This window comes from Rhea americana, unplaced genomic scaffold (assembly GCF_003343005.1).
Source record: "Rhea americana isolate MKP2758 unplaced genomic scaffold, rheAme1 scaffold_215, whole genome shotgun sequence".
In the NCBI taxonomy this organism is placed as follows: Eukaryota; Metazoa; Chordata; class Aves; order Rheiformes; family Rheidae; genus Rhea; species Rhea americana.
This window is the reverse complement of record NW_028186305.1, coordinates 1,354,760-1,367,574: the sequence shown is the minus strand read 5'-3', so window position 1 is coordinate 1,367,574 and position 12,815 is coordinate 1,354,760. Positions and strand designations below refer to the sequence as shown.

At 55.2% G+C, this 12,815-nt stretch overlaps 1 protein-coding gene across 1 annotated transcript; it reads right to left on the bottom strand.

The window, feature by feature from the left end:
• Positions 1-4,292: 4,292 nt before the first annotated feature.
• On the bottom strand, positions 4,293-12,809 carry HEYL (hes related family bHLH transcription factor with YRPW motif like). Its single transcript, XM_085305087.1, has 5 exons — positions 12,636-12,809; positions 9,464-9,530; positions 9,282-9,365; positions 8,368-8,449; positions 4,293-6,852 (listed from the first exon to the last, which is right to left on the bottom strand). The coding sequence occupies exons 1-5, from the start codon at positions 12,713-12,715 to the stop codon at positions 6,185-6,187; spliced, it is 981 nt and encodes a 326-aa protein (XP_085161213.1). The 5' UTR covers positions 12,716-12,809; the 3' UTR covers positions 4,293-6,184.
• Positions 12,810-12,815: the final 6 nt, after the last annotated feature.

The window sequence follows — 12,815 nt, the reverse complement described above, 5'->3', positions numbered from 1 at the left end:
GGGGAGGGAGGGAGGGAAGGGGCGGAAAGGGGGGCCGGCCGCCTTCGCCGCAGCCCGCCCCCGCCGTCTCAGCCCCCGCCCCGCCATTTTGGGGCTGCCCCGCGCGGGCGCTGGGGCGGCGACATGGCGGCTCSTGTCTCGCCCCACCGCTGTGGGCCGCTCCTCGCGCCGCGGCCGCCCSTGCCCCCGTCGCCCTCATCCCGGCCTCTCCGCCTGCTCTCGCCCTACGTTTTTTTCTCCCGGAGCCRGTACAAATCCCAAATGGACATAGTGGCTCTGGTTTGCTCCTTCCCTCACGCAAAGACGCTCAAGCGACACCCGCGCCACCACGCGTCCCCTTCTTCRAGCCGCAGTCCAGGCCCGAGCAAGCCCTCCGCTGCGAGGCGCTGCGTTTTCTGCCGGAGACCTTTCCCAACGCTCTAAAACCCTGTGCCCCAAGCCAAGGATAAACCCAGTGGGCGCCACTGCCAGCTTCGCAGCTCTCCAAGGTCGCGGTGGCCGGCCGCGGTCAGTGCGCCGGCCGCCGTGGAGGCCAGCCGTGCCGTTTCGGGTGCCGGCTCGCTCCTGCCCCGCTGCCCCGAGCGAGGCCAAAGCCACGCGGCCGCCCGAGCACGGCACCTCCGTGGGGTTTACGGCCCTAACCGTAACCCAAACCCTAACCTAACCCTAACGCRAACCCTAACCCTAACGCRAACCCTAACCCTCACCAACGCTAACCCTAACCCTACTGCTAAACCTAACCCAAAGCCTAATGCTGACCCGAAACCGTACACCCTAACCCAAACCCTGACCCTAACCCTAAATGACCCTAATCTTAGCCCTAACCCTAAACCCCAATCCTAACCCTAAATCAAATCCAACCCAAATCCTAACATCCAGCCCTAACCTTAACCCTACCTACTGCTAACCATAACCTAACCCTAAACCAACCTAACTCCTAACCTTAACGCTGACCCTAACCCTAAACCCTATCCCTAACCCAAACCCTCCCGCTGACCCTAACTCTGACCCTTAAACCCTATATCCTAACCCTGACCCTAACTCTAAATGACCCTAACCCTAACCCTTAACCCTAACCTGGCGCTGGCAGCTGGAAGGGCCTTGGCTAAAGGGGGGTTTGCGAGGCTGGTCCTCAAGCCCCAGCAGGCAGAGTGGAGAAACGGCCTGGGCGGGGGGAGGGAAGGCAGCATGGACTTCACCAGGAGAGTGATTTTTTTTTTTTGAATAATACTATTTTTCACTGTCCAAGCTATGGGTTTTGAGGTGTTGCTGGCAGGGAGAGCAGGAGTGGCTGTGGCTGGAGTTGTTCCCAGTCTGCCTCCTCCCATTTAGAGCATAATTTTTCTTCGAATAAATGCTATCTCCTGAAGCAGCCTCCGGCGTGGCGCCAGCTCCCGTCGTGTTTCGCCCTGGAGAAGGACCAAGGGTCTTCGACATCTCCCTACGGAAGCGAGTCGTCATCATCTATTCACAGGGCAAGGGCTGAACAACGCTGGATGAAGAGGAAAGCTGCGGGAACAAGGGAGGGATTCACTCCCCTTCGCTGTCCTGCAGCTCACGGGATGCGATGCCAGGAAGACCTGTAATGATCTATTTCCAGCATCTTCAATGGAGCATGAGGCTGCAGCAGCACGAGATTCATTAATGACCTTCAGGCACCACAGACATCCTGTTAAGGGGGACTAACATAGTTTACAGAATCCAGTAGCTGATCTGCTATAACTTTGCAATTATACCTTGCATCACCTTGAATTGTCTTTAAAAACAGTACACAGTTGTAAACCTATCCTTTCACTACAATGGAATAATTGACAGTAGCAGAATAAAAGGAAACAATAGCAAAACAATAATAATAATCCCTGCTTTACAATATTTTCAGTCCTGGTTATTTTCTAGAGACTCTGCTCTTGCTCTTCCTGAGCTCATCATTTTCCTCCCAGCAGTGGCAGAGGACTGATGCATGGTGTAGACAGGTTGGAAAGAACTAGGTGCCTCTCTTTGCCACAAAGCTTGGGTCCTCCACAGTCCTGTGCTCATGAATCGATAAAGCTGAAAGAGCAGTGGGCTCAAGTGAATTTCTTGCTGTGGAATGAGTTCAGGGTGGCTTCTGTTTTGACAGTTAAAGTCAAAACACAGCAGAGTTTGAGGAGTATATTTCTACAAAAAAAAAACTCACTTTGGCTGCAAGCAGCTGCTGTGACTGCACTGAGAATTGTTTTTATTAGAACCATATTTATTGACATTTGTGTCACCTCCTGTGAGGACACAGCTTGCAGGCTCCCTTATCCTCCAAGACATCAGTCCTTTTCATTCCTGATATGAACTGACACACCTGGGTACCCRCTGCCTAAGAGAGCCCTGTCAGAGGGGTCCCACTGCTCGCTCCTCTCAAATACACAAGAGCAGTTGGACCCTGGTGACCAGAGATGCCTCCCAGTTTGCCCTCTCAAGACCTTCAGTGGTGCATAGAGCAAAGGTTACATCTTTTAATGTTTTCGTTTTCCCAGTCTGCCTTAGTCATGTTATCGTGAGACCTATGGTGGCCTTCTAAGTGGCTCCATCGTCATGGATCTGGACGGTCCCTCAGCTCCTAAGAGTTGTCAGTAACATCAGTAAAAGATGGGTTGTTTTTCAACACGGATGGCAAGTTTTCAACCAAATACTAACCCTGCTTTAGGATTTCTCCTTAGTTTGGGGATATTACCAGTAGGGGGCAGGCAGGGATTACACCAGAAGCCAAAATAAAATAAAATAAAAATGCAGCCGGGAGTGCAGAAGCAGAAGAGACCATTGCACTCACAGCAATAGAGGAACTCAGATAAGAAATAGTTTTCATGCAGGGGAATTCGGGAAAGCAGAGCTTACTCACTGCTAGAGCACCTGCTGCATAACAAATCTCTCTCCTGCGGCGTGGAAGTGGGTTTGTCTCCCTCAGAAGCAGGCTAAGGCTCGTTAATTAGGACACCGTTTTGTTTCAGCCTCGCCGCGGTCAGAGCTGGAGCGCAGGCAAGGTGTTCAACGCTGCCGTGTGCTACGGAGCACAGCCCAGCTGGACTGAATGCAGCCAGCGTGTTCCCGTAGGCTTTTTCCTGATGCTTTTGCCTGAAGAATGAGGATGAACTGAGTGCTTGGAGAGTTTGGGAATTTCCCCTACAGGGTAGATCAAAGGTTGCCAGGGTGTGTTATGAGAGACATTTAGGCTAAGGAAAACCCGGGGTGGGGGGGAAGGAATAAAGCTTCAGTCCTGGGCTACTGCACTAATCACCGTGTTGTTGTAGGGAGAAAACCCCACGGGGCCGAGCCGATGCCCTCCCACCAGCTCCCACTTCTGCTTGATCAGCCCAGATCAGGAAGTGGGCTTATTTTTTTTATTTTTTCTTTTTTTCCCCTCACTGTCTCTGTTTTGTTTTACCACTGTGGCCTCCAGGGTGGTTCCTACGCTCGCCTCCCACAGAAGGGTAATTCTGTTTCTCTCTCAGCCCTGAACTCCCACCATCGCCCAGACGCTTCGGAGCAGCCCAGGCACCGGGGGGATGACCCGTTGTCAATAGCCCTATTATCGCTCTTGAAGTTTCTCTCCACTTCCAGATTTACACTGTATTACTCCATCACAGCTGCAGTTGCTCCCTTCCAGCAATTCCCAACACAGTACTTAAGGCAGGGATTTACGGGCAGTTTTGAAAGGCATTTTGGAATGAAAAGGAGCTATGGGAAAGGAAGTCAAATTCCCACCATTCCCCAGAAAATTCTCCCAGCGTCTTTCACTGCGAGTATCATTTACTGGTCCTTTCCCCAAAATGGAGACAAGCTCTCAGCTGTCGCTCTTTGTTCGGCCAAAGGGTTTTCCAGCAGGAAGAAGCAGCAGGAGTTGTTCTGGTGCTGCTTGCAAAGGGTCAGGAGACTGCGGCAAGCCCTAAGAGCCTGGCTATGAGGCTCTGCTGGATCGATTAGTTCCCTGACACATTTGCGGACATTGGTAACTTAAATGAAATTATTTGTTCTCAAGCAGTGGATTGTTGCAAATCTTAGGGTGAGTGTTGCTGAGCATCCCAGTGACTGATTTTGACTCATGTTTGCAAAACAAAAAAAAACATGGGACCATGGTTACCAAGAACGGCAGCTATAAAATGACCAGCCGGGATGTTATCTTACGAGCTTAACCTACCTGTTTTGAAGCCTTTCTGGCAACAAAACCTTATCTGTTGCAAAACTAGCAGTCATCTAAKCAGGCTGGATTGGGACATCTCCAGCAAAATAGACTCACACCAACAGTACCTTTCACAGCCAGGACATGGGTTTGAAAGACTTTATTTGACACCTTTGCTGGATGCCACAGCTTGTGAATCTAACAGCTCTGCACAGTGTAAAGTGAGGCCAGGCTACTTGCTGTGAGCTCTAGCGCGCAGACCAGCCTCAGGAACAACCAGTCCGCAGGGACCTTCCTCTTGACTTCGTTAAGTGGCAATACGTTGTTCCCGACTGACTCAGACGCTTCAGGACCAGGACAGGAGACGTAGCAGAGGAAYTGCTGTGTGTTAAGTGCAATGATGTTCATCAAAACAACTGGGAAGCACTCACTTTCCAAACAATGGCAGATACATCCACTAACACGCACACGGCAGATACGATCTGGAGGAACCTCCAGCTCATCTGCACAGACTAATCGGCTGCTTGTTTGACCTGAGGCGTGGGAAGAGCCTCTCCCATTGGAGAGACGACTTCTCCCTCTTCTTCACCTTTCTCTCTTCCATGTCACAGTGCTACGGAGGTGGGCGAGACTCTGTAGGGTGGGCACACAACAGGGTTCAGACTACTCTGCGCGCGTATCCCAGCGAATAAAGGCACAAGTTAGACGAGGAGGGCAAGCAGCCGGAAGCCCTGCCCACCGCGGGAGCGGGGAGCTGGTGCAGGAGCAGGGCAGCTCGAGGGCTTCGGGTTCCTGTTCCTTCCTGCCCGTGGCAGAGGGGCTGGGAGGACAGCTGGCGGGAGCAGTTGCGGTTTCAGTTGTCTAGTGACACCCAAGTCAAGGCAGAAGAAGGTGCTCAGGAATCGGGACAAGTGCAGACCCAGAGCTTGCTGAGGTGAAGCATCAGGAGATTTCGGTTCTCATCCAGGGAGAGGAGGAACAAGCAGTGCGAGACCAAAACACGAYGCCGAAGAAAAGAAAATGGAGACATTGCGGGAGGAGACGCGGGGGCTAAGAGAAAGCGAGGGAGGCACTTCGAACGCTGGCTGGGACCACCCGTCCCTCTCCATCACCGCGACAGCTGCTCAGCAGGGGAGGGAGGAAAGACAGCTCCAGCAGGGACATGGACAGAGGGGAAGGGCATCCCTCTTCTTCTCACTTCGCAGAGCCTTCCCCTCCGTGACAGACGTCCCTTTGAAGTCCTGCGTCTCGCCTTGTCTCACCCTTTTGCACGCTGGCAGGGAGCAGGGGCTGGAGGAGCCGCCCTCCGCCCGGGCTACGCTTGCAGGATCCCAGCGCCGGCCCTGCAGACACGTGGACACAGCAARATATCCGCTCGGATACGGGAGCCAACTCCGCTAAACTGTTGCCTGACTCCAGCTTAAGGGCACATAAGTGGGAAAAGCTTGCAATGCAGCACAAAGCACGGGGATCAGYGGGCAGCTGGTTCGCAAAGGGAGCGGGGAGGCCCTAGCCGGCCTTGCTGGGAGCCCCCGGTGGGGCTCGAGCTGGGTCCGTCCCACCACACCAAAATACACGCTGCAGCCAGAGGACACGTCCCGGGGAACGAGCATGAGCAAGTGTCTGTCTGCAAGTGCTGAGCCTCCACAGAAATAAGACAGTATTTCAGGGCTGGCTGATATTTTCCAAGGAAGAGCGACACCAGGCTCCGCAGAGCGGGTTTGCTGGAGGAGGAGGGCAGGGTTTGGGATCTGCGGGAATGCCCTCCCTCGGAGCCGGGAGGGCCTCGAGTACAGCTGCGCGCAGGCAAATGCAGTGAACTGGCGGCGTTCTTCGCTCACGGGCACGGCAAGGGGCAGGAGGCGTGATGGTGAGGGGAGGAAGTCAGTGCGAGAAGGGAGGGAAGAGTAAAGGGAAWTTTCTTTACGGATCCTTGACTTGTGCAAAGCAGGAAAGATGCCTTTTCAGCTGGGTTTGTTCTTAGGCCTGCGGGCAGTGGGCACTGAAAATTTCCTGTCTCCAAAGGGAAGGAGAGGATCAGAAAGCCCCGATTTCAGTAGCCCAGGAGCGGCAGATCTTGGATGTCCCAACCCTGATCCCGGGTCCCTGCACAGCTGTGCCCAAGGCAGGAGGCACCGTGTAAGCTGGTGGAATGGGGACGCCGGCGGAGGCTGGTGAGAAGAGGAACGTTGCAATTTGGCTACTCTTGGACGAGCCCTCTCTCAACACGCCTGTTGGCGATGGCATCCTGGGCATGGCTGCTACGGCTGTGGAYGAGCTGGTGGCTCGGGCCCTCCGGCTGGAAGAGGCCATCCTGGTGGACAGAAAGCTTCGGCGGGACGGCAGCATGTCACCAGGGACGCGGCGAAGAGGGGCCGGCCTCACAGCGGGGCTTGGGTACACCAGGGAGGATGCAGTCAAAACAACCGGAGYGGGGGCAGCCTCTCTCCTGGGGATTTGTATAGGGCTGGCAGCACTGTGGAGGAAGGACCAYGGCCAGGTCTGGATGGGCAGGAGGGAAGTGGCCACAGGTGAAGGCTCCATTTCAGCCACGTAATTATTCAGATGGGAAAGGAGTCGCAGACGGATGGGGTCGGCAGTGTTTTGTCCCTCGAGGATACCCAAGTACCTGACAACTTCAGTGAGACATTCGCGGAAGCCGATACTCCTGTAATCCACGGCCAGAGCTCGGGCATCTAGGAAGCCTGYAGGGAAAAGACACAGGTGACAATAAGTCCAGGCAGAGCTCCGGCAGTGCTTGGATTTCACTGCCTCTCCAATGCACTGTGTATTTCACTTGAGGCACTTTGCTGCCGCGTGATATTACTGAAGCAGATAGCCAAGTGGGTGTCCGAAAGGACTGGACGTTTGCTCGCATGAGAACAGCATCTGCGGTTATCTCGGTAGGATAAAATTTCCAGGGTCATGAAGCGTCTTACTCCAGCAAGTGAGACAAGTAAGAGGTTTCATTAAGCAGGCTCAGGAAGGCAGAAATTGGACTGTCTCAGTTACAGCTGCAGGAAACACGATGGGGGCTAGACAGGCACTGGGTCCGTCTTTGTGAACCGACCACCTACGGGTGCTGTCGAACAGTGGGACGCACTGTCTCCGCTTCTCAATGCGCAGCTGAGCACCCTTTTCCTGTGCCCGGTCCCGCTCTCCAGCTCAGCTCTTTACACTTCGTTTAAGCAGATGTCCAGCTGGAGGACACAGGGCAGTGGCAGAACCAAGACYGCCGGGCTGAGAAAGCTCAAAGCCACAACACGTAAAGAAAATCAATGAGACAAAGTGCAACCAACGGCTGATTTTTTAGGCTTCTACTGCCTGCCTGTAGCTTCATGAGACAGTAAGCAATAAAGCAGAGAATGTCACAGCACAGCGAAGCGCTGGACCACTCCGCTTGACGGGGTCTCTCGTGACAATACGGCTCTTTGTTGCAGTGCAGTCAAACTGAATATCTAAACAAATGTTCCAGACCAAGTTACAGCTCTGAACCAAAGTCTGGATGCCAGCAACGTCCCCAGCAAGCCAAAAATGGGCGGTAAGCAAGCCAGAGGCTTCTTTGCTGGAGCTGTGATCTCCATCCTGTTAACTGGAACAGGACAGAGGGTCTGTACTGAGGTCTCAGTACAAATGAGACCTTTGTTGAGTTTTGCACAGGGCTCCCTCTCTCTTCTCATAACAACCAAGAGACAAAAAAGAAGAACAGAAAGGGAAAAAAAGCCTTGTTTATTTGTAGAGTCCCCATGAAGAATTCAGCCTGTGCAGGAAATGTATTCCAGGGAGGAGGTAAAGAGTTTAACATCATTTTTCCGGAAGCAGGCTCCATTYGTGAGCGGGAATAAGCACGTCTCTGGCTGGGCAGCTTTTCACAGGGTGTGCAGCAACGGCAGCGATGCCGACCCTGCTGCCGGCACCCTCGCTGGGGGTCTGCGGGACGTGCCATCCCACRTAGTCCCGTCTGCCACAGCGTAAGCGTGGGATGCAGACCCGTGCATTAGACACAAGAAAAGCAGCAGCTCAGAAAATGTTCATATGCTCCCTGGGAAAAAAAGATTTCCCTTCTGAAGCAGACAGGGCAACATTAATTTTAGTGATTGCTGGAGATAGCTTGGTGCATCAGCACCAAGATATTCCCTGCTGTTTTGAGGCCCAYGGGGAATTTTCTCTCCAGGATTTCACCTTGAGCTCACACATATGCTTAAAAGAGGAGATCTCACCTGTTCCTCCAGTGGCATGAAGCATTTTCAAGTGATCAACTGTCATTTGCAGGATTTCTGCCTTCTCCAGCTTGGAAGACCCCTGTGTGTTGGAAGCAGGGAAGAAGAAAAAAGCAATCCATCATTTTATGGTTTAGGATTTTGTGTCTTTCAGGAGGGTTTTGCTCAGTGTCCCCCACCCCAGAACCTCCCTGGAGCCCAGAAGTGCTCAGATGACTGAATGTGGGCATTAGCTCATGTTCTTAAATCAAGGGAGCAGAAAGTGGAGCTCCTTCTCAAGATCCCCCGATGCAGATTAAAAATCCTCATTTCTGTGTATCTTCATAGCTGCAAAACACTTTCCACATTGAGCTTATTCTCCCTAGGGCTCCTGAATATTTGTTAATATTTTTTTTACCATCCAATTTTACCACCTACTTACTTCCTGAAGTGATAATGATAAGAAAAACATAACATTGCTACAGACTTTTTAATTCTGAGGGCTCTCTACCCTTACACTGCTGAAACGCAGCCAGTGTGGGGAGATAAGTGGAAATCACAGCAGTCCTTTTGTACTGTCAACACTGAATAATCATTCTTCGGAACATGGTCGAGGAGGAATTTYGGGAAGCAGAATCCAGCAAACAAGGCCAGAGCTTAGAAAAGACTCTTGAGTAAAATCCTAAGTACCATGGTTTGGTAAAAACACATGTATTCAAAAACTAATAGGGAACGTAAAGGAGCAACGACCACCTCCGCAGAAGAGGTTGCTTTGGTTTCATGGGATTTTTACTTCAAATGGGTCGGACCAGGCTTTCGAGCCCCATCTGGGAGACGGCTCCTTGCTCAACTGCCATCAGTTCAGCGCGGGCAGCACGGGCAAAAGCCAGGGGCCGCGGCAGCAAGGGCCGCGGGCGCTCGCGAGCCGCGCGCACCTGCTTCTCGAAGGCCGTGGGAACGAGGCGCCGCAGCTCGGAGAGGCTGCTGTTGATACGGTCGCGGCGCCGCTTCTCGATGATCTGCGGGAGATTGCGGAGAGAAACCGCAGTCACTTAGGGCTGCGTCTCGCGGGCTTCGAGCCCTCGTTAACAGCTACGGCAGGTTTAGAGACACTCACCCCCCTCCGCTTCTTCCTGGCTTGTATCTGGGAGGTCGTAGTGGGAGACACAGACCTGGAAACATGGCTGGAAAAGAAGAGAAGGGAAGAGTTCCTCGCGCTAGCGGGGGAGAGACCTCAGCTGCACACATGCTTTACGCACGTTTGCCATCTGCAGTTTTCACCCGGGAATAACGTCTTCTGCTGTTCCCACGTCATTTTGAGCCCCAGTGCAGAGCTCAGGAATTGGGGACGGGGGAGCCGAGCAGAGGCTCGACTCCCCCTCTCTCCCCTCCGCGTCTCCCAAGCGTCCCGCCAGGCCGGGACGCGTCGGTGCCAAGCCGCCCGCCCGCCGCCGGGCGCCCGCCCGCCCGGGCACCGCGGCGGCGCCCCGCAGCCGAACGYGGGGGGCTTCGCCGCGTGGCGCGGCGGGGAAGCCCGACGTGGTTTCCGAGGGCGACTTTTGGGGTGCCCTGACTGCCGGGCCGGGCCGGGGGGACCGGGCTCCCTCCTGCCTCGCCCAGGCGCGAACCGGGGCTGCTCCGGGCTGCTCCTGCGCCCGCCGAAACGCAGAGCGAGGCCGCGGCCGCGCGGGCGCCGCGGCGGCCGGCAGCGTTTGGGCTCACCCCATCGGATCAACGTGTTTTGCAGTCCGACAGAGCATTTTAGCGGCAGCCTGTTAAAGCCGCTGCTGTAGAGACAGCGCTGTCTGCGCAGCAAGCCAAAAACTACGCCAAACCCGGCCCATTAAAACTGCGTTTCGCTAGGCGCTCTTGGAAGCGGTTTTACGCAAGAAGACGAAACAACACAGGCTTGCGCTCCCCGATCGCCGCGACGTACCCTGCGGGAGCGTCCGCTGGCGGGCTTCCCCCCGGCTCCGCAAGCACGAGCGCGCCCGGCAGGATACAGGACCGCGCGGGCGGCGGCGCGGGTGGAAACGGGCTCTGCACAGACACGACGCGGCGTCACACGCGCCCCGTTATAGCTGCCGCGCTCGGCGGGCAGCGGAGGGGAGCGGAGGACGCGCTCGGGGAGGCTGTAACAGCGAAGCCTGAAACTCTCCGTGCTGTTGGAGCGCGTTGCTATTTGTAAACCACARCTCCAGCTGCAGGGATAACCGACGGAGCTTATTGCAAAATATACCTTAAAAAACATGTTTGATTGACAGATAAGAACCATGTAGAAAGTATCATATCTAAATTCTGCAGTGATTAAAATATCTGCTTGATTTTATAACATCGTTCTTTTGATTGTTTATTCAAAACAGAAACCAAAAAAGAAACCCCAACCAAGTACCTTGCACTTCTGCAGTGACCCGAGAGTCTCCAAGCTTGCCGCACGCATTAGTGAACGGAGCCTCACAGCAGCAGTGACTCATCCCCATTTTACAGGGGAACTGGTTTGGCCAAACCACACAGCGGATCCGTGATGGAGCTGGGATCCCAGGCCAGACGCCTGGCTCCCTCCTGTCCTAATCCTTCCGCCCCGCTCGGCACCTGGAAGTGCTGTGCTTCGTCCAAGCCTTCGCTGCCCCGTCCGGGACRGCTGCGAACACCGCAGGGCACTACAGCTCTTACGGCCACGTGTTCGCGTGACACGAGCAATGCTACAGGTACATATCGCTGTAACACAGCGCTGCCTSGTTCGTCAGCTGCCTTAAGAAGAGGAGCTTATTAACAGCAGCAGAGAGAGATCAAAAATGTAGCATTACTGTTCGCTGAAATAAAATATTACAATAGTTCCTCTATTCCCCTGGGTACTGTAAATTCAGTATGTTGCGTCGGTGTTTTATAAAGACATGGAATATATTTCATGTGCAGCACGAAGGTAGGTCAAATATCAATGTGCTTGGAAACCACGTTAGGGGTGAGTGAATTTGTGTAGGATGTATTACGTGTCGGACAGGCCGGACTCTGCCTGTGACCGTATCAGCACAAGGTCAGCTCATGAATTTTGTCCCGTGAGAACCTGCGCTTGGCATCGAGCAGGGCAATTTCTGTGTTCAGGAGACCAAGCAGCAAAAGGGAATGAATTCATGCAGGGCCTCGCTGGGTGCAGAGGGGGGAGGACACTTGGCTGCTGAAACAAGAGTTCAAAAGCAGCTGATTTTTGGACTGGAACAAATAACAGAGCCTTTTCTTCATCCCTCGCGCCGTCTGCACACTCAGAGCCCGGGCAGGCCTGCGAACGGCTGCCCCAGCATGGGAACCTGGCTGCGAGGGGCGGCCGCGGGATGCCCTTTGCCAGGCAGAGCCGGGAACGCTGCGACGCCCAAGGATAGCGCCAGCGGGGGGGACACGCCAACGTCCTTTCCTTGCTATTCCACCAAACWGCAGAGCGCTGGAGCCGTGAGAAGCTGCAGCTCAGCGTCCCAAAGGGATGGAGCCTGCTAACCGCGTTCCTGCAAGGGCACGTTTAAAACAAGGCACCCTTCACCGGCCAGACCGCCCGAGCTCCCTTTTTAATAAAGATCAAAGCCCCAGCTGGCGCGTTACAAATGCATCGGCAGTGGAGAAGCATTTCTCATGCAAAACTCCCTGCTCCTTCCACTTTCCCTGGGAACCTTTGGATCACTTGGACTGCAGCCGTGTGCAAGCAGCTGACGGATGCGTCTGCTCCGGGGGCGGCATCGCCGCATCTGGGGGAGCAGAGACCCAGGGGCCACCAGGCTTCCGCTACCGAGGCTCAGACCTGCCGTTGTCCCAGCTGCGCTAGCTCCGATGTGGCATTTTCTTGAACGCGATCAGCTTGTAACAAAGCTTTAATTCTGCTTTGCAACTTGGTCTTCCTTGCTGTGTCATTACTAACATCGGATTTAGCCCCYTACCCGCAGCAAAGCAGCGCGTAYGCGCTGCGGCCAAGCTGCCTCCGCRCTTCCTCGGAGAAGCCGCGATAAGCGCAGCCCGGAAGAGCTTAAGCGAGGCGCGGAGGCAGCGGCGGGCAGTGCGCGGAGGTCTCTGCCTCTAGCACGGGGCCGAACCGGCCGCCGAGCCGCGGCGACGGCCGCGCAGGGGCTCGGAGCGCCCGGCGGTGCCGGGGCCGCCGCTGCAGCCGCCGGCACCGCAGGGCACCGCGCCGCCCTGSAGCGGCCACCGGGCAAGCTCAGAAATCCGCGCGGAGAGGGGTCTGCCCCCGCCTCGGGGCCGCTGCCCAGCTCGGCGCCCCCGGCCCGGCCCCGACGGCGCCTCCTCACCTGTATTCCTCCTCTTTGCCCACGTCGATGGTGCCGTCCGACTCGGTGTCCGAGGAACTTTCCTCGCACAGCCGCTTCATCCCGGGAGGCGGCCGGGTCTCCCCCCGCGGCGGGGGGGGAGGGGACACGCGAGGGCCCCGGGGGGCTCGGCGAGGCCGCCCCACGCGCGGCCGCGGCCGC